Below are 26,560 nucleotides of genomic sequence, written 5' to 3'. Positions count from 1 at the left end.
GACTGTTAATAATGTTTCACTAAATTATAATTCTTGTAAGGCCAACATTAAGTGTCAATACAACCTTAAATCTTTCCCAGTTGCGGATATTGCATAAAAATTTCAAACCTACCTTGGCGGTGTCAGTAGTAGGTAGAGGCGCAAGGGCTGGTCATGGAGAAAATGTTTGTAGAGATTCATCTGATAATTTTAGGAAGACACGGTACATTTTGTCTATCGCTGCCCTCTTCATAAACTTGGAAATTCCACTAGAATCGCAAGATGGATGAATATCAATTTCAGGTTATTTGATCGACATGTTATATAGATGTGTTGCTGAGAGGAAGTCATCCCGAAAATATTGGTGCCACAAGTTGTGTTGCTGCAATGGGACAAGGGTTACATTGTTCTTAGGGTGTAATTGATACTGTCTTTGCACAGATTTCTTGTGGTTTCAAGGGGTACACATAATATTTCTGCACATATTTTCTCTCAAGCCTGGATATGCATGGCATGACTGCATGGGAGAAAAAAATGTTTTTAGGCATGGACCGTATGACTATCCATCCAATAATAGAAAAGGCGAGGAGAAGAAGAGGAAATTGAAGAAACAACAAAGCAATGTCATCAAACTTTCTTCTTTCAATCTTCCCAAGTCTTTTGTCAAAGGAATCTATTTGCAAAAAAGATTCAACTCCAAATTTAGAAGACCTCAAGATATCCAAGCACAAACAACACACTTGCACATGTGAAAAATGCCATATGTTCTATTTGCAAACTAATCTATAGCCATGTTGTGACACGTGACTATCAATTGGTTATAGTTTAAAGTGGATTGGGAAAACTGCATTCAAGTAAAGCTAGATTTCAATTGAATATATTGAGATTTATTTTTTACTTGTATTTTATGGTATTATTAGATCTTTGGAATTTTTTTTTGATGAATAGTCCTTTTCAATTAATAAAATTTACTAAGATTACAATTCACAAAAAAGAGGCCAGGGGATACAGGATCACCCCGCGAATGAGTTCAAACGGCCGAAGCCGAAATAAACAACATGGCCTCAGCCATAAACTATAAACTATTTATCAAAAAAAAAATTTAATAACCTCAGGCTGCCAAGGTAGTACGAGCAGAGGGAGGAGGATCATCTTTATCATGAAATCCCCACGCATCAGTGGGATTGTGAGGCGGACTGAGAACAGTCCAGCCGTCAGCAGCATCAACAGGATTTGGGGTAGTCGCAGTCTCCGCATCCTTCTTGTCTGGCCGCAGAGGAGAAATTGCCAAGGCTAGGCGAGGAAACTTGCTAGAGTGCGCCCATCCAGGGGGAGGAGCCAGAGACCGGCCAGAAGCTCGCTTAGGGGGGGGGAGTCGGGGACCAGCCAGAACCACCATCTGGTGGGGAAGCGGAGCGGCGCCTCCAACTGCCATGACCACCGCTGGGAGAGCGGTGGCAGGGACCCTGGGAGCACGGTGTGTGTGAATGGCGGCCAGAGGACTGGCGTCGAGAACGGCAACCGCGAGATGAGGAGGCATCAACCGAGGCATCCGAAGGCACTCTGGCAATGGTGCAAGGAGCATTGCCCCAATGATTTAACAATTTCTATAAGTGTGCAACCTCCAGGGAAACTTTATTAGCTTGCACCTGTATCTGCATAATAACATTGTTACAAATGCATGCCTTAGTGTTCATTGCAATGTTAACATCCAAAAAACTATGAGTGAATAAAACTGCATTCCTATCTTTCCATAGAGAAAACAAAATTTCCATCCTGAAAGTATGCCAAATCTGGGAGAACTTTCGAAGAAATCTGGGGGAATCACCCAGTACGATCATGTGCTATGAAAAAGGTTCGGGCCTAAAAGGCTTGAAAAAATCATGAATCCAGTGCCAATAATTCTGAGCACACTTGCAAAACCAAAAAATATGCAAAAAGGACTCAGGTGGGTCACAGAAGGGGTATCTGGGATCAGGAACCCCAATGTGCTTGAGCCGAGGCCCCAAGGGAAGACCTTGAAAGGCAAGGCACCAAGCACAGTGTGCAATCTTAGGTTCTGTAATGGCACTCCAAATGGTGTCGAACTGTTTTCTCCATTGAGAAAGTGAAGAATGCAAATGCCACCATTGATTAAGCGTGTCCGCCATTGGAAGGTGGGGTGAAAGCCATCTGTATCCCATATTGGGCTTATAATTGGTAAATGGAGTGGCAGGAAACCACTTCCAATCATACCACCAAGGACGAACAGACTGAATCCCCACTTTATGAAGTAAGTGCACAGGGATGGAAGACAACAGAAGGTCATAAGTCTGGCGATTGACACGAACAAGGCGGTATTGAACTTGCATATCCTCCCATGACTTGAAATTCATGGTGACTCTTGAAAAAATGTCCTTGGTAGTGTGGATGCCATGTTTAAAGAAACACAAAGCACTGGCACCTTGAGTCTTGGCAAGAGGAGTACCCTGGAAGGCAAACAGGGGAGACCACCAAATGTTCTATTGATTTAAGGACAACCCATTGCGAAACTCATCACTAGCCCAACGAAGCCAAGTTTTAACAGCTTCCCAAGCTTTCCAGATGCTCTTTATAACAAAAGAGCCCTGTATGACCATTGGTTCACGCATAGTGAGAAGGGTCTAAAAACCAATCCTCTTCCACGCCGGTCTGTTAGCAGGGAAGCTTGAAGAGATGGAATGCCTAACAAGAATTTTCTAGGCTTCATCTCCAGAAATAGCTCTGATAATCCATTTAGCACAGAGGGAAAGGCCCTGCTTCCGAGTGGAAAGCAAGCCGAGACCCCCAGATTCCCTTGGGAGACAACAGAAATCCCAAGCAACTCTGTGAAAACCATGATGGTCAGAACCAGAGGCCCAAAGAAAATCTCTGAGCAAACGTTCTAATTTGAGATAGGAAGCTTTGGAGGGAGCCCAACAAGAAGAATAATACACATGGGTGGCAGCCAAAATCTTAGAACAAATCTAGAATTTACCAGCAAGAGAGAACAGCTTAGTGATCCAATAATCAAGCTTTTTGCTAATCTTTGTAAGCACAACATTCCAAAGTTCCATAGGGGAAGCTTGGAAAGCAAAGGGAATGCCAAGAAAGCGAAAGATTTCTCCATGAGTAACCCATTTCCATTGGAATTGGCTAAGCCAAGGTGGAGCTAGGAAAAAAGACTGTTGGTAGCAGAGCATTTTATGCCATTGAATGGCAGAGCTAGAGGCTTGAGAAAAAGTGTCTAGACAATTTAAAGCATTTTTGATGTTTTCTTCATCTTCAAGAAGAGTAAGAAAAGAATCATCAACAAAATGACCATTAACTAACTGGGAGGAAGAATCAGGCAAGGAAATGCCACGGACCAGTCCTGAAGACATAGAATGAGCAAGTAAATAACCAAAACCTTCAGCAACAAGGACATAAAGCGCTGGAGCTAGCGGACAACCTTGTCTGATGGAACGAAAAAGTCCAAAAGCTTTAGATTGCAAATTATTGATGGTGATGCAAGCATTAGCGTCACCAAAGAGCATCTCCACGGACTGAAGAAAATTGGGACCAAAACCCAGAGCCTAAAGCATAGCCAAAATAAAAGGCCATTCAATGCAATCATAGACTTTAGCAAAATCTATCTTTAAAAAGATAGCTTGCTACTTGGACTTACGAGCCCATTCCATACCTTCCTAGACAACAATGATGTTGTCAAGAATATACCTGGATTTGATGAAGCTAGTTTGTTCAGGCCGCACAATTAGAGGAAGCATATGGAAAATTTTGAGAGAGAGTGCCTTAGCAATGATCTTATAAGACACATTCAGGAGGGTGATGGGCCTCCAGTTGCAGATGTCCTCAGGATCACCAGCTTTAGGTATGAATTTAATATTGCCTTTATTTATGATCGCTCCTAAGCTTTTAGAATGGTATGCTTCAAGATAGACTTTGTGCAGATCAGGACCAATTTGCTCCCAAAGATGTTTGTAAAATTCACAGGGAAATCCATCACACCTAGGGGATTTGTCATCCGCCATGGAGTAAACTACCTCTTTAAGGTCTCAGAGGGAAAGAAGTTGCTCATAGAAAGTGCGTTGCTCAATCGCAAGGTGATTTGGAGTAACAGTAATACACTTTCTGAGAGCCTCCTCCTGAGCAACCAAATGACCCTGTGAAGCAAAGACGTTCTCATAATGAAGAACAAAAGCTTGTAGGATGTCAGGCAGACTGGAAAGAACATCAGTTCCCTGTTTTATCTTTTTAACCCAACATTGGTATGATGGGCTCAGAGAGCCTGGAAGAACTCCTTCGAGGCTTTGTCGCCAACCTCCAACCAGTGGAGACGGACTTTGATTTGAGCTCCTTGGGCAACATAGTTATCAGCAATTTGCTTTTCATGGCGAAGCTTGGCAAGCTGAATTTGAAGATCCACATCAAAGGGGTTGAAGGTGAGTGCTTCAGAGGCTTTTTTGAGGGCAAGGGTGTTGGCTTCATAAGACTGTTTTCTAAAAATTGCCAGCCGACGCCCGTAGATGTGCAAAAATTGAGTCGTTTTGGTAATGGCATCATTCCACTATTGAATCCAACCTCGATGGGAGTGTGGACATGGTTCCAAATTCTAGACACGTTGTATGTGGGGGATGGTGGAAGCATGCAACAGCACAGACGTGTTGAGGAAGAATTGAGACTTGGCCACTTTGGCGACAGCTGTTTGCCAAAAAATGCCAAAATAAATGGGATAGTGGTTTGACAACGTCACATCTGTCAGGGGAATGACAGGTAGATCACGATCTTCAGAAAAGGAAAAAAAAGATTGCGCCGAGATCATAGCACGATCAAGATGTTTCAATATGCGGTCAGGACCGGCTCAAAAATTGGACCAAGTGTGCCAGGCCCCACTATCATGACGACGACTAGTATTGGGATAAAAAAGGCACAATTTATGACGCATGTAAAACCAGGCTTCTCTTTCCCCAACTGTCCAACGGAAAGGCAGAATGCCATCTTTGTCAGAGGCCACTTCAACCATATTGAAGTCCCCACACAGGACCCAAGTAGCTGGCGGCAAGTTGTTAGCAAGCCAAACCCACATTTGTGCCCTTTCCACAGCATCATTGGAGGCATAAACATTAATGACTCCAAAAGAATGATTGTTAATAGAAAGAAGAAGCCAAATAATACGGTGTGTGGGGTCAGAACTGTGAGAGATAATAGCAGAATGAAGGCGAGGTGACATGAGAGTAACTACACCACCTCAGCCAGCTTCATGCTGAGAAGAAAACATGATGCTATCTTGCCAAATGACGCGGCACGCAGCAGAAAGCATGAAACCAGAAATCTTAACTTCTTGTAGGCAAAGAAAATCTAAATTCCCAAGTCTATGACGGGTATCCCGGACATAGAACTTTCTGGGGAGGTCTGTAAGACCTCGAACATTCCAAGAGAGGAAGTTCATGAGAACTCTTTCATATCATCCTTGTCCTCCAGAGAGGAGTAACTATTCCGCAAAAAGGTAGAAATCGGGTGGAAGTCAGACAGGAAATCCTCTGAACTTACAGCCTACCATTTTACCCCTGATATCTTTGCACGTCCAGGAGGACTGCGAGAACGCCTTGTTACTGGTGGTACTATGGAAGAGACTGCTAGAGGAGAATGAGCCCCAGCCAAGGACGAGGCCCTGGCGGCCACCATAATCCCCTGCAAACCAACAGGGTTTGAAACCTGCAAAACTGGAACAAGTGTAATGGAAGCCGCTGGCGTCTCCACGCTAGTAGGCGCTGACACTTCGGTGGAAGCAGGAGGAATCGCGGTAACTGCCGCATAGGATGGCTTGGGGGCTAAAGGATTCAAGGCAGGCTTGCCCTTGCGCCCAACAGTAACCCATTCTTCTTTTTTTCCTTTGACCTGTTTGACAGGCGTCACTTTAGGCTGGGGTTTGACCCTAGGCGTAGCCAAAAGGCAATCCCTGATCTTATGTTCCGCAGACTGGCACCTATAATAGGTGTTAGGTAGGTTCAAGTAAAGCACCTTTTGTGAGAAGGTTTGAGCGCCAATCTGGATTTCCACAGAATCCTTGAGATCTTTAGAAAGATCAACTTTAATGTAAACACGCCGCTGAGGGCGAGCATTAAAATTTTTTTTCTAGCTCCTTGGTAACAACTTTGCCAAGGGCTTGGGCAATAGACTCAATAAAAGGCCAGTAGGGCAAGGGTAGACCTGGGAATTCGACCCAAACAAGAACCCTAATCTTTTTATCATTCGAGACAGAGAAGTCTCGGGACCATTTCTGAAAAACAAGCAGAGAGGAACACACAGACCAAAGGCTGTTGGTAAAAACCGCATCTGTTTGTGACGGGTTAGCAAAGCGAAATTAAAAAAAACCTTTGGTAAGGTTTTGGACAGTGTCAAGGTGGACTCCATGAGGAGTCCAGCTTTCGTTGACCCATTCTCTGAGCATAGCTTCAGGGGGAGTCCTACCAACAAAATACCCTATCAAGGTATGTTGTTCTAACCAGTCACATGCAACATCAAATTCTTGCAAAGGAAGGACAATATCAGGATTACCTCGTGGAAGACCTTCGGGACAAACTTGCGCGGGCATTTGTTCGGTGGCGGCGCCATGGCAGTCCGAAGCAGTAGCGTGAACACCAGAAACAATTGGTTCACCGCTGGCCAGAGCCATTATATCCTAACCCAAAGCTCCCGTAGTAAATGCGGTATGACAAGTGCCGATAGAAGGGGAGTGCAGGCGAAGGGCCGTTTGCAAAAAAAACTGAAAGTTCACATGTAGCAAGAAAACCCTAGCAATGCTCTTTTTCACTTCCATCTTCGGATTTAAGGGGCATCTTACACATATTTGTGATGTTTAAGTCTAAGAAGAATATTATATATGATATTATGAATATACATTTATAATTATATATGATAGTGAGAATCAAAAAGCAAAAATATTTACAAATAATAGATTACTAATAGGTAGAATGAGAATTGATTTTTTTGCATTTGATCATACTTATACTATTGCAAATCAAAGTTTTGGTATTTGATCAATCATGACATCCAAGCTTTATGTTTGATACATGAATCAAAAGTATATCAAATATTCTTAAGAAATCTTAATAGAACGGATGGAAAAAAGATGACATTAAAAATCATGAAATAGTTTAAGGACCAAGTATATAGTGTCTTCATTCTACCTATATTATATTTTCCTTCAAATCTATTATTACACATATCTAAACTCAAACTATAAAATATTACAACTTTGTGTAGTTGGTGTAGCCTATGTGTAGGACTACCCACCAAGATTCATTCCTTGTGGTTGTGAAAAAAAAAAGTTGAAATTGGATAAGCCCTAAGAAGAGTTATGTCCAATAGGTACCCCTCTAATGTGGCAACTTGGCAGAGAAAAAATCCATGTTAGTAGTGCAACTCACAATTGTTTAAGTTCTTAGTATGAGGATTTGTGATCACAACTATCCAAGTTCATTGCTTCAATGCACTCAACGCTAATTTACAAATATTTAAAGTCATTCACATTCTTTTAGATCATTAAAAACAATTCCTTCACCTTAACTTTACGTTTTCCTATTCCACGACAATTCTATAACCATTAAGCAATATGAAGGAACTATGATGTTTTGTGTCTCTTGTTTTAAAAAACGCAAATGTGTTGAACAAGGTAATATAATAACTATGAGACTTGGTTTGTTCTCTCCTTACACTCATTTTTTAAGAGCTTGGTGTAAAGTCAAATATTCAGGGCGATTGGAGGAATGAAGTTGGCAACCAACTATATATGCTTAAATATTTTTCATTTTTTAACCCTTTCACATTATATAAGTGCGCTTATCGTAGCATCGGGCTTGTAAAATCATAAAGTAAAATACACAAAATGAATGGTAGTTAGGATAAACCAATGGCTCTTTAAGACCATAATTTATGTGTTATATTTTCCGCTTTCTCTTCCAGGTTGTGGCTCTTCTAAAAAGGAGTTTAGTGAGTGCTTCCAAAGCCTTAATCAAAATACAAAAACAAAAAGAATGATCTTCAATGGACGAGCACAACCATTCCAAATGAATCCTACATTTATGCTCTGTGTCACTATTAATGCAATTGATTATTAATTATTTCAAGCTTTGTAGGGCATCTTCATTGACTATAAACATACAAGATGCTAAATATTTGTTTTCCTTCTCCCCTCTCTCCTATATCTTCATCTCCATTTTATCCTACTTTACAATTGTCATCTTTAGCTAGGAACTATCATGAATGCATCTCTTGTTGAAAATATTGCAATTTTTTTAAACATTAATTATAGACAAATACATAATCCAAATCATTCACAAAATGAGACAATATATACATGTATTGTATTTTACCGTACAAATAATTTCCTATCGACGTAATCCTTGCACCTTCTTTTGGGTGCAAGTGCTAGTAGATATCAAATATTTTCCATAAGAACTCAATGCATTGCATTCACTTTTTCACATTTCCAAATATAGGTAAGAGCTCCCAAAATTCTTTACAATGCTTGAAATAGATTATCATTTATAATATTTAAGTAAACAGCAAAGGGTCTTTGGAAACAGAATCAATTCCCTATTCCCACGCTCTTTCAAAAGGAGGGAAAATTAAAAATAAATTAATAAAAAAACCAAATCACACAAGCAAGAGCGAACAGGGAACAAGATCTTTCTTCAGAAGCGCTGCATCTCAGCCACGGAAAAAGATGATGACAGGATTTCGAACATTCCATGTGGGGTCTACCTCGCAGAATCTTTTGAGCAATTTTCCATGGTTAAAACTTGATATGGGCACTGCGTTGGAATCTTTCGAAACTCGCCCCATTAAAATTTCACTGGATTCTTATAAGTTTTGTGAGCTATTACGAATACCCCGAATCAATTTGAATCTCTGGTTTTTATAAACGTTTGAAATGGCAGTATTCCATTATGTGGCACTGCCCAGGAGCAGTTGGTTCCGTACAAATCAGACAAGATCCACTACAGCATTCAAGGTGATTCTCTATGCCTAACCTTCAATTCTTTCTGATTATTGTTACAATTCATATTTTACAGGAAATTCTAAAGTATAAATGAAGGTCTTGGTAAAATACATATTTGGTAGCAGAGTAATGGTCAGAGGAGTTTTGTGAAGGAATATTTTGAGGAGCTGGGAGTGGTCTTCTAGGAAATTTCACCATTTGATTAAAATCAAAACTCCCACGATTTTGAATTTTGGAGAAGTCTTAAGTATGTTTTTCATATATATTTGGTTCTATATAATTTTGTTTGTATATTGATTTTTCAAAGGAAAAGGACATTATAAGAAATTGAAGTCAATATTCAGTTTCTCCTGGTTGTTTGCTTTTGAAATTGAAAAATGTCAGAACTAAGCATGTACCACCCATTTTAAAAGCTTCACCAATCAGAAGCCGGCTTTAGGGTGCAAGTTCTTGCTTATTTTGTTAGCTTCCTCTTTGGTAGAAGAATGGTTGGCAGTTTTGGTCCTCTGCCTTGTGGAACTTCTTTAGCATGTGTTTGTACCTTGTCATATATGTGATGTCTGTAATTTACACGCTGTTTACTAAAATGGCGTATCCTTAAGATGGGACTTTGTTCCACATGAACACTTCTCTCCTATTTGCCTTTAACTGAAAACAGGGGTTCACCTGAATAAGGAGTATTAAGGGGTCCCTTCAAACTCAGTCTTTGGTAATAATGTTCAGACCAGAAAGCGGTCTGCAGCTGCCAGTTGCCGTTGTCTGGAGTAAGCATACCGAATTACTGTCTTGGATGAATGCAGAAATCTTCTCTTGAATTTTTTGTCAAGCAAAGCCATAATCTTGATAGACGACCTGCAAAACCTATTTAGTTAGTAGTTTGCATTTTGTATGTACTCAATTGTAATGCTAGGGTCACTGGTTCTGCTCAGTTATCATATACATTTTTCTGTGTCTGACATGAATGTAAGTTCAGCCAGCTTGTCCATGAACTGCAATGGCAGAGCGACAAAGTTGGGTTATTTTTTATAGAAAGATTAACCTTAGTATTTTGATTTTTTATGCTTCATAATGCCAGCGTGTAAGCTTAATTTATGTTCTATGATTCAAATATTAGTCATCCTAAATAATAAATAATTTCATATCTTCACTTTATGGATATTGGGGTTTAACATGTAATTAGGTCAATTGCTCCCTCATATGTTGGTAAAGATCTTTTCACCTGGTGATATAGAATGCCAATGTTTCAAGATAAACTAACTCAAATATCAGTAGACCTCCTATAGGAAACCTAATTCCTATTCTCAGGGCCAATTGATCTTCACAGTGGTTCTCTCTTGAGTTTGGGCTCATTTTCTTTTCGGACTCATTTGATATTCCATGGCTGATAATAGGGATAAAAAGTGAAGGCGGAGTATTGTGGAAACAGACCATGACTATTATAAAAATACACATATTCAATGATTAATACATCTATAGTGATAGAATATAGTGTATGAATATATGTGCATGTAAACAATGTTTTGTTCTTGATGTTTTTTAATTTTTTTCAGTTTTTGCATGTTTTTTAATGATGCTAAAATGAATTGTTCATTGTGGCACTTCAGATGCAGGGCTGCCATGGAAAACAGTCTACTTGTCTGTTTGTTATCTCCATGTTAGACAAAGGAAAGGATAATAGTAGACAAGAAAATTTGAAAGAGAACAATAGTCTGCTTAGCATGAAACAAAATCCAAGGTACACTCTTTATCTTTAGGAATACTGGCTTCAATCATATGAAGAGATTGAGAGTATGATTGAATTTATATATTTGGTGTTATATCCAACTAGTATATTGATATATATAGCATCCTTCTTTCTCAATTCCCAATTCAAACTATCATTGGAAGCGGAAAAACAAAGGATATGCTTGCATTCTATAAGAATAAATTTGTCTTAGGCTTCTAATTCAGCATGACTGATTATGTTTGTGCTGCCACAGAATGTTTGTAATAATGAAAAATCAAAGTGAGAGAGGAAAGAGGGACTGACCAAGGTCCGCTGCTTTATAAAATTCTTGTACATCAGGATTACTTGATGATTACAAGGAAAGACAGAGATAAGAATTCCTTAATAAGGGAAAAATATACTAGTATTCCTAGGAAGGAAACTATAAAACCAATTGAGATGACAATAGTGTGCTTGAGTACTTTTTCTATTACCATCCCGAATTCATTTGTTTCTTTTGTTGCATAACTTATTAAGCACCACACAAAAGAGAAAAGTGATACACAATTTTATGTTTACATTTCTAATGATAAATTGTTTGCAGGGAATCATTTCGGACATCTGATAAAGAGTCCGGTTTAGGAGATGGTTCACATGTCCCTGTTCAAGAGGTTCTGGAAGAAGTCCTATCCACAAAGAGCTTTGATCGCGATGATAACTTGACCAAGCAGTTCGCTGAATGCAATAAGCAGGGAACATTAATAGGTGCAATATCACTTATTACAGGAACAAGCATTGGATCTGGAATTCTCGCTCTTCCTGCACGTACTGCTCCTGCTGTATGTTAATAAAAGAGTGAAAGACAACATTCCATTCTCATGAAGAATTTTAAGATGTAATTTTTTTTAAAGACTTGAATTTGTTAAATTGTCTTTGTAGCAGTGCATCTAACATTCATTACATCCAATCATGAGAATAAATCAGCTCTCAAGATTGTGATTTTTTAGTCATTTAGATCATTCTTCAAGACAAGCTACACAGAGTTTGCGTCTCCTTCAATGAATTCAACATTATTATTTGTTTGTTTGTTCCTCATTGAGGCACTGTGTTACACTGAAATGACAAGGAAGTTCTTTTTGTCCAACCCATTGAACACATGTCTAAGAAATAAAGGCAAAGATTTCCTGTAACATCGAATCCCTGTTGCTATTAAAATATGTAGTGTATAAATTTAATTTTTTTGGCTTTTGTATTCAAAACAGAATATGATATGTACTATGATCAATGAAATATAAGAGAAATAATACATATCTTTTCTTCATTCCCTTAATCTGATTTAAAATTAACATATAATGAAATCCTGTCATCTTCTCCTGCTTCAGGGATTTATACCTTCTGCAGTCTCAATGATAATTTGCTGGGGATTTTTAGTGCTTGAAGCTCTTCTTCTAGCAGAATTGAATGTATCTTTACTGAGACAGCAGGATCCAAGTCAACCCAGGAAGGTCATGTTAGCAGTAATATCCTTACGCACTATGGCAGAAAAAACATTGGGAAAATGGGGTGGATATGTCTCAACAGTCAATTATATTTTTTTGTCTTATACAATAATGGTTGCTTATATATCAAAGTCTGGTGAGGTTCTCTCCTGCTTTGTTCAAATACCCGCTTCAATAGCAGGGCAATTGTTTGCAGGTATATTCGGAATCCTTGTCTTGGTTGGTGGCACCAAGGTTACAGATAAGGTGAATCAGTTACTTACAGCTTGCTTGATGGGTGAGCTTTCGTATCATTTCCTATGAGTGGAACTTGAGCTTCTATAATTGATATGGTGTTTTCTACGTATCAATATTGTTAGTCTCTCATCAACACTCGATATCCAGTTATCTAATTTATGGATCATTTTGAACAGGTCTATTTCTATTTATTGTGGCAGCAACACCCTTACTTAGAGGTTGGTCAGGGATCAGTCACATGGACTGGGACCAGGTGCCACAGACAGTTCCTGTGATTCTATTCTCTCTTGTCTATCATGACCTAATTCCAGGTATTACATAAACACAATTTGATTCCAGGTATCATTAAAATGCATTATGATTCCAGGTATTATGCAAAACACATTTGGATTCCAGGTATTACACAAACACAATTACTGAGAAGGGAGGATACATGACTTGTCAAGGGAATTCTTATAAAGAAGAACCTATTTTCATATAGAAATAAAATAAACTTATATAAATGCCAGATTGATTTACCAGAGTAGGTATTCTTTGCAGTCCTCTGTGCATACTTAGGCGGGGACATATCCCGCATCAAGACATCCATCATTGTTGGAAGTATGGTGCCTTTAGTAGCCTTTCTTGTTTGGGATGCTGCTGCTCTTGGGGTTGCTCCAATTTCGAGTGGCGAAGACCCTTTGGATTCTCTTCTAAGGTTGAACCCTGCTTTTCCTGTTGAAATGCTGATTTTATTAATATAGTCAAATGACAACATGTTCAGATCGACAATTTAAGTGACTCCAGATTGTTTAAGCTTCTGCTGCACACCTGAAACACATTAATGCCAGAGATCAACCTATAAGTGTAGTTTCTGATATTCTAACACAATATTAAGCTACTAGAAATGTTTCTTGAGTTGTACATGCAAATTTGGGGAAATTTCTATAGCCCTTTGAAAGCTTTCATTGGGGATCCTCCTTCAATTGTTAGTTCCATTTATGGTCATCATTAATTCGTTTGATTTTGAAGTAGTTCTCGAGAGACAATTGCCTTCATGTTATATTACTAGAACACGACACAATTTTGCAATACCTAAAAACGTGTCACCTTAAGGGCAAGAATAAAATGGGATCTCTCTTTGAACAGAGTTTTCCTTACAGCCCTAGCAACTGTTTTTCTAATTTAAAGCCGGCCTAATATTCTTTAAGAAGACAAATAATTATAACTATTTCTGCATAAGATTGGGTGGAAGGTATCAAACATTGAAAGAACATAGTGTGCAAGTAATTAAAAATAGGAGCAGCTCTGTCAGGTTCACACACCAATATTTTAAATGGCACAGAAGCCTCAAGAAACTCCAAATAACAAATGCACAAAGATAATTAAAATCATATCTGCAGACAAATAAAATGTTGAGCCACCAAGCCAACTAATCCAACCACATAATACTGTAGAAGAACATTTGGATTATTAGCCCATCCGTTCCTTCTTGCAAGAGAACCAAATTTAATTATTAGGCAACTGATCCTGTCTATGATGCATATTAAGTGCCTTAACATGATGAGATTGGATATTCATGAAAGCCATGTGTATCTATCATTGGATACAGTATAAGAAATGGTGGGAGCCAATTGAGAATGTTTTTTTCAGTGGAACTCAACAACTCCTTCAAGGGGGAGAGGATTTCTTATGGGAGAAGAAGCCATTGTCATGTTTCTTGATTTGCAGAAAGTTTGAGAATGGTTGCTTTTGTCTTGGAATCATCCTTCGCCTAGAGTATTATGAATCAATGAGGGTTTTGAAGGAACACAACTCGTTATCAAGGGAGCAATTTCCTATATTCAGTAAGGTTTGACATTCACTACCTCAAGAGCCACCTTCTTATATTGGATGTGATACTGCATCAGACTACCGGAAAGCACAAAGATTTCATAAGTATCTTCAAACATACATTTTGATTCCAACTTTCATAGCAGTTTATTTTAAAATAGCTGCATTTTTGTTTTTTAAAACTTGAAAGGTATATCGATTCAAAACGTATCACATTTGTGGATAAAATAAAGCAAAATTCTATTTGAAAAATGTATCAAATGCCATAAGGCATTATAAAGGAATTTATCTAATATAATTTATCTTAAGCACTGGGACAAAACCAAAATGAATGCTTAAAGTGAGTTTGACTGCTTACAAGTATATCACTTAGGGTTTGAATAAACTAGAAGTGCTTGAGCCTTTCTCTTGATGATAGACTTTGGTAACTCAAGCACTGCAAATTTTGTATATGACGAACTTAGTCAAGATCCAATAATAACTTAGCTGGGGCTTAAAGTGAAAAAAAACTTAGAAGAGTGTGTCTGCATGCCATTGTGAGTCTATGCAACACTAGAAAGCTTTTGTAAGGTCAAGGTTAAATAAAATCTTATTGAAAAATGTGATAGTAATTTGAATACATGTTTCAAATTCGGCTCTAGTGAGATTAAATCTAGTCATGAATTCATGCCAAGATACCCAAGAATTAGTAGATTGACAAGACACATCCTTGATGATACATAGCTTATCTGAATAAATTTAGAGCCTTGAGCTAAGGGGCCTGTGCAAGAGACCTTGGTGGTTCAAGATGGGAGTGTTGTTTTTATGATCAGATTATCAAAATGAAGAAGTAAAGTAATTTATGCAAAATTACATGATAGATATCTTGGGAAAACCTTCCAACTTGAAGGTGAAAAACCCTGCAACAAAAAAACTCTGATTATATTTACCAAACGATTAAGATCTGATTACAACTTTGCCAACTCCAGGCTGATAATTTTAATGAGTTCTTGTTGATGAATATCGTTCGGCAATATATATGTGTATACACACACATATCGATCTTCCTAATATCAACATATTGATCTTGTGCAGTATTCATCAAATGTAAGTATTTAATTTTATGTCTTTTCTGAATGATTGTACCCACCACTCCTTATTTATATGCTCTTCTTTACATATTTGTTAATTGGATTTAACAATCAGCAATGTTTATATACTTGCAGTCCTTATTTAATTGCCAATGAATATATATCCACCTGTATATATTGTTTGATCTGCATACATGTATTGTTTGGCCTGCTTATATTAAATTGATTTTCTGTGTGATCTTTGTGAAGACAAGTTGAATGTCTCCTTATACTCGTGTAAAGGAGTAAAGAGCCATGCAGTAGGAATGAGTTGCATCCATTCAACATTTAATTACATCCCTTCAATAATGACCATCACACAACTATTTTTTATCATTAACTGCATTGTTTGCAAATGATAATCGTCGTTTGGTGAGTTGATGTTATATTTAGTTGATTGCTTAGTAATTGGCTCCATGAACTGAAGTTGATTAGCTATGATCGATCTCTCTCTTATCCTTGTTAAGTCTATTACATCTTGAACTTGACCTAATTTAAATTTATTTATAGCCATTGAATTGAATGGATTTTCTTTCATAATCATGTGAAAAGAATAGTTAAATATATCCGTTGTATTCATTATGTTAACTATTTAATGATGATGGTCGATATCCACTGTTTGTCATACGATGATTAACAGTTGCTTGGTTTTGAAATTATGGTTAATAATTAAATTCTTTATTTACATTAAATGTTATTATGGATTTATCATGGAACTTGTTATTATCATGGAAAATGTTGCACGGGTGGTTGCAGAAGAAGATGAAGGGGAGAAGCATTGCTAAACGGGATCAATGGAGTGGGATACTAACTTAGTCCAATAATTGGGTCGACAAGTATGACCTTTAACTATCTTGGTAAGGACCTAGCGACTTGAACATCAGGATACTATCGATGGAAATGCATGAGTTATTAAATAAACATTTAAAATATTAGTTATTTTAAATTAAATTAAAATAATGCGTACCTGAAATGGCTTTTGATTGATTTTTTCACTATATCATTATAATGTATATTTATGTATGTGCACATAGATATAGAAATAAAGGTGACACCATAATAATATTTTTATACCAGATTTATCTAATACGTACATTTAAATACATGTACAAGAAGATAAAATAATCTTTCAAATAAAGCATGTATTTAAATATACATAATAATAGATACCACCTTGGGTAAAATATATAATATGGTGCTAACTCATAAATACATCTATGTGCAAGTAGATAAATATATTGTAAATTATCCTTGATTTATAACCTTCAAATCTTTTTCCATATTTATTCAATTTCTTGCTAGAAACCGAAATGCACATTTGGTATATTATATTGGCGTTCAAGAAGCCAAGTCTTTTCTTTATGAGTTATGGCTTCTTGGAAGGCATAAAGTTTTTATCGAATACCTCTTTAAATTATGGAAGCTGTGAGAGACCAAGATGACATATAAGACCATTGAGTCTCATTCCTCACGATATACATGATATACCTCTGCAGTATTTTTTTTTACGGTGGTTTCCTTTGAAATTTTCCTTTCGTTCTTTCCCTGTATAACATTTCTGCCACGATAACTTCCCTTTCATTTATATTTCCTTGCTGAAGTACGTGACTGCATCCAAAGTTCTTTCCGTGAAGGAGTTGTTTGATTGCGTCCAACCAAGACTCAATTACTTTCCAAATTTTACCAGGTTATGTGGCTGCCCCCATATTCCAATGATTATAATACATTCAAATACTACTTTATTTTGAAATTATAGCAGTAAGATACAGTTCCAGAATATGCCATAAATCATCTTTGTTTAATATCATCCGTTAGTTCCTCTTTAGGACAAAACTTTTTATGATGAGTCAAGACCAAGTATCCATGACATGATATCATATCTTTATTCTACCATTGAATGTCATAATCAAGTGGTATTTATTTTGCAAGTCTTAAAGTTATATTTCTCAGGTCACAAAAATGTGATATGCTGGAAGCATATAATATTCTTATATCAGTTGAGAATCAACAGAAAGAGCTGGTTTCTTTGAGATTCAAACACCTGGGACTCACCCGTCTGTATAGCTAAGGAAGAGGTGAAGAGGTGAGATAGAAATCTGCATTAACAAGGAATAAAAATCAAACATGACATAACGATTCTAAAATTATTTGAAAAAGGAAAATCATTTAATACCTCATGCATGTTCATACTTATTGTTCCCCTGTTGTCAAGTCGAGCGGTGGTGATCGGGTAATTGAACCCATCCGAAAACCTTGGCCAAGGTCGTTAAAGGCATGCTTTCCATCTATGATCACTTGATGTCAGTAGTGCCAGTTATTCAGACATGTTCGTCCATAACTGTGCAGACATTCTAAACACCAGAATGCTCAGGTGGCTGGACTAAAAGTATCCCAAGCCTGATCCCGGGGTAGGGAGGGCCTTTCTATTCAATAGATTGTGTGGGGATGAATATGGTCCGAGGTTAGGAGGTTAAGCCTAAGTCAATGCTTCTTTTCTTATCGAAAGCCGTGGCTTGCACAACTAATTAAAGACTCACCAGTTACTTCTCGTATGTTCCTCTTTCTATTTTATGCATTTACTTTACTTATATGCAAGGAAAGATAGTTAATCATTATTTCAGTTGATCGGTATTATAGTTATTTCAGTTGATTGTTATTACAATTATTTTAGTTGATCATTATTACAGCTTTTTTAGTTAGTTTTTGTTATCTTAGTTAATCGTTAGTAGTTAAATCAGCTAATGTCTTATGAAAAGGATTCAAGATACATTATTTAAATTGTTAGATAAGGAAAACTCTTTCCTATGCTAGTTCTCCTTTATTTTGTTATGAAAATTTGTTTGTTACAGAGTCAATAGACACATTATTGATCCAATTGACTTTTTTTATGGATACATGACCAAAACATTCAACTATAGCTATTACAACAAGGAATCCAACCATAGCTATAGCATTAACAAGGAGAATATTAATGGATTGGTCATTTGGTGAAAGGTTAATATAGAAGTACTCCAAGATATTCTAGAAACTAGAGGACTTACAATGGGAGAAGAAACCATCATCACACTCCTTGAGTTGTTGGCTAAATTTTTTGTAAGTCCTTGATACCACAACTTACAAAATTATGACTTCAGGCAATGTTTGATGAGATTTTTCTGTCCTCTCAGCAATGGGGGAGGATCCTTTCTTACTGTAGGTGGGTTCAACACTGACTTAACTGAAAATCAAAAAATAGGGTGGTTCTCTCAATCTATTCCTCTTTCTTCAAGAATGATTCAATAAACAACTCGCAAACAACACTAATGCTTAAACGAAAAGGACTTGTTGGTACGATATTACTAATGATCCCGAGACTTATGTAAGAACAACACCAAAGGAAACAATTTAATTTTTATGTTTTGTGGAATATGTATAGGAATCCAAAGTCTCCTACGATTATCCCGAATTAGGATTCAAGTAGAAAAACTAGTAAGACACAAAGTCTCTTACCATATACCTCAAACTTAACAAAAATAGCTATAACTGAAGCCCAAAGTCCTCAAATCTAAGTATTTGCAGCCACTACCAACTATAACAATTTGTCCTCCTAGAACACAAAGTTTTCAAAAGTTCAAATTGGCTCTAAATGCAATAGGCAACTCAAAGTATGCACAATTGGATTCAAATCCCTCTTGAGCAAAGTTCCAAACTTAGAGTCAAAATCTAGAAATGTTGTCACAAAACAACGTGAATCAATAGAAAGTTTGAAAGAAAGTTGCCCCTTTTATTGAAACCAACTCAATCTATATCTAAGCTCAAAGTCTTGAGACTGCAAATACAAACTGGGAAAATTTTCTTGCATTTCCAAAAGATGACTATTTACAATGGGCTCCCTCCTTTATATAGGAAAATAGTGGAGAAAGAAAGGGAAAACTCTTAACTACCTTGACTTATTCTCTAATTAACTAATTAACTTTGTCTTATTAAATGCTACAAGGCTTAAAGTACTTGCAACATGATTACATGTTACAACTTTGCACGTAATTCTATCACATGTAAATACATTTTTTTTACATAACATGTAATTTGTCAAATATAAATTACAAATATATGATGAAAATATTGTAAGTGCCCGACAAGACAAAACTTCTATAACATCATCTTTTATTGGTCCCCATGCTGCTATAGGATGCCTGATGGTTGATATTTTCTGTTTTGGTGAAAGCATCTTGATCTGGAACAAGAGCCTACATCCTTGGTTGTCTTGTATCATAATGGTTGTTCCTTAGTTTTCCCCAAAAAGCCATAACATGGTCTTTTAAGCTCGAACTTTGCAGATTTGGAAGAGTATGCGTATAGGATAAAAGTGGAATGCCTTTGAGAAACAAAGGGTGAAGGATATTAAGAAAAACAAACTCTTCAAATGAGGGAAAAACTCAAAAGCGATGTATGAAATTGCAAAAATAAAGGACAATTCAAGTATGACTAATTGCATTTACAGTGCATCATTGCAAACATCAAACATAGAGGATACACCTACAAATCCATGAGAAAAACTATTGGCTAAATTTCTTGTAAGTCACTAATACCACAACTTACAAAATTGCGACTTTAGGCAACGTCTCATGAGATTTTTCTCTCCTTTCAGCAATAGGGGAGGCTGCTTTCTTACTGTAGGTACCTTTAACAAGGACTTAACTACAAATGACAAAATAGGGCGGTTCTCTCAATCTATTCCCTCTTTTTTAGGAATGATTCAATAAACAGCTCGTGAACAACAATAATACTTAAACAAAAAGGACTTGTTGGTATGATTATACTAGTGACCAAGAGACTGATGTAAGAACAATACCAGAGACAATAGTTTAGTTTATATGTTTTGTGGAATACATACAGGAACCCAAAGTTTCCTGTGATTATCCCAGATTAAGATTCAAGCAAAATAATTAGTAAGACACAAAGTCTCTAATTGGGTACTCTCAAACTTAATAAAAACAACTACAATTGAAGCCCAAAGTCTTTAGTTCCAAGTATTTGCAGCCACTACCAACTATAACAATTTATCCTCCTACAACACGGAGTCTTCAAAAGTTCAAATTAGCTCAAGTATTTGCAGCCACTACCAACTATAACAATTTATCCTCCTACAACACGGAGTCTTCAAAAGTTCAAATTAGCTCTGGATGCAATTGACATATCAAAGTCTTTACAATTGAATTCAAATCCCTTTTGAGAAAAGCTTCAAAACTTACAATCAATATCCAAAAAATATCATCACACAACATCTTTAATCAACACAAAGTTTGAAAGCAAGTTGCCCCCTTTATTGAGAGCAATTCAAGTTCATTAAAAATCAAGTGCTCATAGTCAAAGAATAAAAACTTGTCTAGACAAGCAATAAGATGATTAATGAAAACCCTCAAAAAGGATGCATGGAAGTGCAAAATAAAGGACATTCAAGGATGACAAATTGCCTTTATGAGGCGTGATTCAAAACATCAAAAAACGTAGAGGATACACGTACGAATCTATGAGAAAATTGCATAGGGTTGCCCCAATCTTGTGATGATATCAAAATTGAGGACAAAACATCGAAAACAAGTGAATATGGTTCCTTTTGTCTTGGGCTCTCCCTTGGCCTAGAGTATCACGACTTAATGAGGGTTTTGAAGGCACATAACTCATTATCAATTAACCATTTTCCTAGAATCAATAAGGTTTGACATTCACTCCCTTTGTAGCCACCTTCTCATATGCATGTCAAAAAGTATCATAGTACTAGAAATCAAAATGATTTTACGAGTATCTTCATACGTATGTTTTGATACTTGAAAGGAAATGTCTTTTGGTGCTTGGAAGGTAATGTCTATTCAAAAAGTATCACATTTGTGGAAATTTTTAGTTAACTTTGTACTTTGTAGATAAAACCAAGTAAAGCAATGTTTGAAAACAAGTCAAATGCCAAAAGGCATTGGAAAATGAATTTATCTTGATCATTGGGAAAAAACCAAAATGAATGCTTAAGTGACTTTCATAGTTTACAACTACAAGTAAAGTGCTTAGAATTTGAACAAATCAAAAAGTGGTTGAGCCCTTTTTGTAGATGATAAAATTTGGTACCTCGAACACCACAAATTTCATATATGACAAACTTGGTTAGGATCCAAGCATAATCTACTTGAGGCTTGGAGTGAAAGAAAACATAGAAAAGTGTGTCCCCATGTAATGTTCTTATTTATAACAACTTAGGTATGACCCTCCTCCGTCATCCCACCTTATGTACGGTGGTATATGGCTATGTCCTCGTCAGCTAAGTCATGATCACAACCATACAACAAAATGTCATATGGTGGCTTTCTTACCCATATGGTGGTATGAGGACAGCCCATACGGTGAGTTGGAATGCCGTATGGCTTGTGTAGAAAGTTCGTATTGTGGAGATGGCAAGTGTAACAAACGGTTTTTCATAACAAAATAGGACGATTGATAAAGAGTTTTCCCCAACAAATCATTGATCAAATAACTGAATTCCTTTTCATGGGACATTAACTGCTTTCAACGGTTAATTGAAATAATTAAAATAAAGATTAACAAAAATAACTATAATAACGATTAACTGAAATACCTGTAGCATTGATCATCATAAATAATTATAATAACGATTAACTGAAATAACTGTAACATTGACCATCAGAAATAACTATAATAACAATTAATTGAAATAACTGTAACATTGATCATCAGAAATAACTATAATAACAATTAACTCAAATAACTGTATCAATGATCAATTGTAATAACTGGATCAACGATTAACTATCTTTTCCTACATACAAGTAAAGTAAATGCCTAACAAGAAAAGAAGAAGATCATACAAGTAATATCCGGTGAGTCTTTAGTTGGTTGAGCAAGCCTCGACTTTTGGTAAGAGGAGAAGCATTAACTTAGGCTTAACCTCCCAACCTCGGACCATACTTATCCCCACACAATCTATTGAATTAGAAAGACCCTCCCTACCCTGGGATCGGGCTTATGATACTTTTAGTCTAGCCACCTGAGCATTCCGGTGTTTAGAATATCCACACAGTTGTGGACGGGTATGTTTGAATAACTAGCTCCACTGACATCAAGTGATCATAGATGACAAACATGCCTTTAAATGACCTTGGCCAAGGTTTTCTGATGGGTTCAATGACCCGATCACTACCGCTTGACTTGACTACAAGGGAACAACAATATGGACGAGCATGAGCTATTAAATAAAACTATTTAGATTTATTGTATCATATCTGACTTTTATTTTTATATCAATGCAGATTCCATCTCACCTCTTCACCTTTTTCATGGTTATACAACCGGTGAGTCCTAGGTGCTCGAATCTCAGAGCAATCGACTCTATCTGTTGATTCATGAAAATTATATACTTCTAGCTTTTCACAACCTATGATTTGAAAGAATATGTTCTTTAAGACTTGCAAAAAATAAATATCATTTGATTCTGATTTCCAGTGGCAAAAATAATTCATGATTTCATGTCATGGATACTTTACTATCATTTATGGTAAACAACTTCCTGATGTTACTTAAGTGTGATGAATATAATATGTAGCTTACTACTATGGTAATCGAAATGGAATAACAATTGTTAATGGAATTATAGTAATATTTGGAATTTGATTAACCACATGACCTGGTATAATCTGGAAATGTCTAGAGTCTTGCCAGATGCTTATGTATCAGCTCTTGTTCGAATTGCTTTCCAGGCGTAAACACAGTGTGAAAATACAAACCCGACTTCAACAAGGAAAGAATAACATAAGGCAAACTGTAACAAGATTGGCACTGTTATAAAATGCAGAGGTATCGAATGGTAGAAAAAGGAATCGGGAATGAGAAGGAAAGTCGGGTGCTTGAAAAAGATGTCTTCCGCTTCTCTCAACTCCTTAATAAAAAGAGATGTTATGTCTCTTTGGCTTCCAAGAAGCCGTAACATAAAAGGAATATCATGGCTATTGAATGCCAAATAAAAATGCCACGTGTTTCAATCGATTTCAAATAAGAAAAAGAATTAAAGATGGAAAATGATTTGGAGGTTATAAATCGAAAAATAATTATGGTTTATGTCTATCTACATGCACGTAGATATAATTATGAGGTGACATCATACTATTATAAAAGAAACAATAATGTTCTGGTGTCACTTTATTCTTATATCTATGTGTATGTACATAGGTATTTATTATAATTATGCGGTGGAGAGATCAATCAAAATCCTTTGAGGTACATATTATATTTTAATTAAATTATTTTATGTTTAAAATGTTTACTTAATAGCTCATGCGGGTCTTTCAATTGTATCCTGAAGTTTACATTGCTAGGTCCTTACCAAGGCAATTTAAGGTCATACCTATCATCCTGATGATTGGACTAAGCTAGTATCCCATTCCATTGATCTCGTTTAGCAATGCTTCCCCCCTTCATCTTCTTCTGCAATCACCTGTGCAACATTTCCTTGATAATAACAAGTTCCATAATAATTTTCTTATTAACATTTAAAAGAATTTTAATTATTAACCATAATTCCAAAATCAAGCAACTGCTAAACATCACATGAAAAATAATCGATAACGATCATCTTCATTAAATAGTTAATACAATGGGTATAAATAACTACCTACTTTACATGATTATGAAAGAAAATTCCGTTCAATCTAATGGCTATGAGCAAATTTAAAATTAGGTCAAAATTTGGGATGTAACAGCAAGGATAGTGTCATCCTATTATCTTCCATCTATCACCCTTACTAAACCCATCATACTATCCATTATATCCATCGTACAATAGCCTTTGTTTTGTCTCTTATCTCTCCTATTTCGCCCATTTAAACTCCTCTTGTGCAAATTGAGATAAATTCTCCTATATGAAACCTTTTGAACCATGATGATATAAAAAATGAAAAGAAATGAAAAAAAAAGAGAAGAAAAATAATGTAAGAAAAGTTATAAGAGATATCCCTATTGAAGAAGAAAAATAACAAAGCTTGTCATGTAAAGCAAAGAAAGGGATTTGTGTTCATCTATGAGTTATCATGGTTCAGGGTGGAGACAAAGTTTAAATCCATAAATCCAAGTGCTTTTAATTCAAACTAAAGACCTCATGATCATAATGATTGCACGAGGACGTGCAATAAGCTAAGTTGGGGGGAATGATGAGAGCCAATTATAACCTATTTTAATACTCTATTTTAATCTATCTTACGCACTTTCCTACATACTTCTCTATTCCATTTGTATTCCATTTCATTCCATTTTACCATTATAATGTTGCATATAGTTTAATATAATTAAGTAGTATTTAATATTGTTTTGGGATTAAAATATAGAAAATTCATTGTTGATTACGTGTTTACTAATCTTTATTATTGCAGCATGCTGATTTGTAGCATAGATCTTCCTGTCGCCTACAGATCTTCCTGTAGCTATTTCACCAATACAAAGCCTCATCAACTTCCAAAGCAATATTAGTTGGTGAAGATTATATTATTAAAGAGGAAGGCCACAATATATACTTTTTATTACTCATTGTTTCTTGTTGGTATAGAGACACGTTTTTAGGCATATACCATTCACAATGCATGAACACATGAAGTAGACATCAGCAAGATTTACGTGGCAGCAAGCTTGGCTCGTAATTGACCACTATCATTGGTATGTAAGGCAGTAAAGAAAATATATTATAGTTGAGATTCATTCCCAATAATCATGTGGACAGGAAACCTGTCAACCAACTTCTCTCTACACTTGTATTTTGTTATAATATAACCACTTCAAACCTGTGGCTCCACAAAGATGGATAAAGATAGTATTATTCCATATGGCATGATAACAGTAAATTGGCTATTCTTTACATGATGCAAATTTTTGTTAAGAATGGTTACGCAATATCCATTCTTTGTTAAGCTGGTGTATGTCAAAATAGTCATAAACTTGTTAAGCTTGCATATATATATATATAGTGCGAGATATAGTGGGAAAAGAGAAGTGTACAGGTTTTACAGAACGCACATCATTGTAATAGATCATTATCATTTGGAAATATAAAGTTTATATTTGCATGATTACGGAGACTTAAGACTACTACTTGGTTTCATCACTAGGTGACTAAGGAGGAAGGGCCCACTCCAAAGTTATCTGGTGATCTCATTTTATTTCTGTTTGGAGTATATTTAAATTAGTTTTCATTTGTATGTTAGTTAGCTTAGCATTACATATTATAGATATAATCGAAGTAAATTAGTTTATGTGTTTAATATCAGTATTTGATTATATAATAATATTTCATATGAAATAGATTATGAGTTGATAATTTATTGAGTTGTAATTATTTTTATTACAGATTAGTTTTATTGAGTTATTTATGTTTCTGATGTTCCTGTCGCCAGGAAGTGACATTTCCTATCGCTGGGATTTCTTTAGTTTTTCATAGATTCAATTTTGTGTGTTTTAGTTGCATTCATAATCGCTTAAATCACAACTATCATCCCTTGATGGCATATTGCTCGGACACCTTTTACAAGCGTACGCTCTCAGATTGACACGTATAGACCAGCCAAACTTCATCATAAAATTGTTAATTCTTTTGTTATTATTCGCCCCAGTGTTGGCCTACCAGGTAGTACATTGTAGTTATCACACCTATATAGTGCTAGCTTTAACCCTCATTGATTTGTTGTGTCCATACAAGAAGAATACTTTGCTCTGTAGCTATTCACAATTGAGACAAAAATTGCAATTAATATGATGGAAATATTAACTCTCAGGCAAGTATATGGTATGCCAATACATAGCAATGAATAGCTAATAATGAAACTATTAATATAAATGTTGCCGATTACACTAATTTCTCCTCAACTGAAGACTTCCCAAATACAATTCACCAAACAGAGTAGGGTGAGGAGTGACTCCCACCGAAACTGCAACAAGTTAGGATAGGGAGGATCTCTCACCTTTGAAACGACAACAATGCAAAAATCCAATTGGATTTGCAAATACAAAGAAACATAAGATACACTATACCTACAACTATGCCAAATTCAAATTTATAAATGGGTTCGAGAAACTTCCTAAAGGATTACAAAATAAAAGGGTCCAAAAGATATTATTATTCAGTTTTAGGCCATACAAACAATTAATTATTATTATTTAATTATATCAGGGACATTAGAGTCCTCCTGTGTTA

At 36.2% G+C, this 26,560-nt stretch overlaps 1 protein-coding gene across 2 annotated transcripts in view; it reads left to right on the top strand.

Moving 5' to 3' along the window:
• Nucleotides 1–8,672: 8,672 nt before the first annotated feature.
• Nucleotides 8,673–26,560, top strand: part of LOC149528637 (uncharacterized) — a 40,347-nt gene continuing 22,459 nt past the window's right edge. The window contains exons 1-6 of one of the 2 annotated variants that reach the window (XM_089810262.1): nt 8,673–8,992; nt 10,585–10,715; nt 11,290–11,524; nt 12,068–12,461; nt 12,598–12,732; nt 12,962–13,118. In XM_089810262.1, coding sequence (XP_089666388.1) covers nt 8,912–8,992; nt 10,585–10,715; nt 11,290–11,524; nt 12,068–12,461; nt 12,598–12,732; nt 12,962–13,118 — 1,133 coding nt within the window. In that variant the 5' untranslated portion in view covers nt 8,673–8,911. The remainder of the gene's footprint in view (nt 8,993–10,584; nt 10,716–11,289; nt 11,525–12,067; nt 12,462–12,597; nt 12,733–12,961; nt 13,119–26,560) is intronic. The other variant, XM_089810263.1, reaches the window with a different exon arrangement.

This window comes from Cupressus sempervirens, chromosome 11 (genome assembly GCF_028749045.1).
Source record: "Cupressus sempervirens isolate cs-2001-9-10 chromosome 11, ASM2874904v1, whole genome shotgun sequence".
Classification (NCBI taxonomy): domain Eukaryota; kingdom Viridiplantae; phylum Streptophyta; class Pinopsida; order Cupressales; family Cupressaceae; genus Cupressus; species Cupressus sempervirens.
Note: the sequence above shows the minus strand (reverse complement) of the source record. Positions and strands in the feature narration are given on the sequence as shown.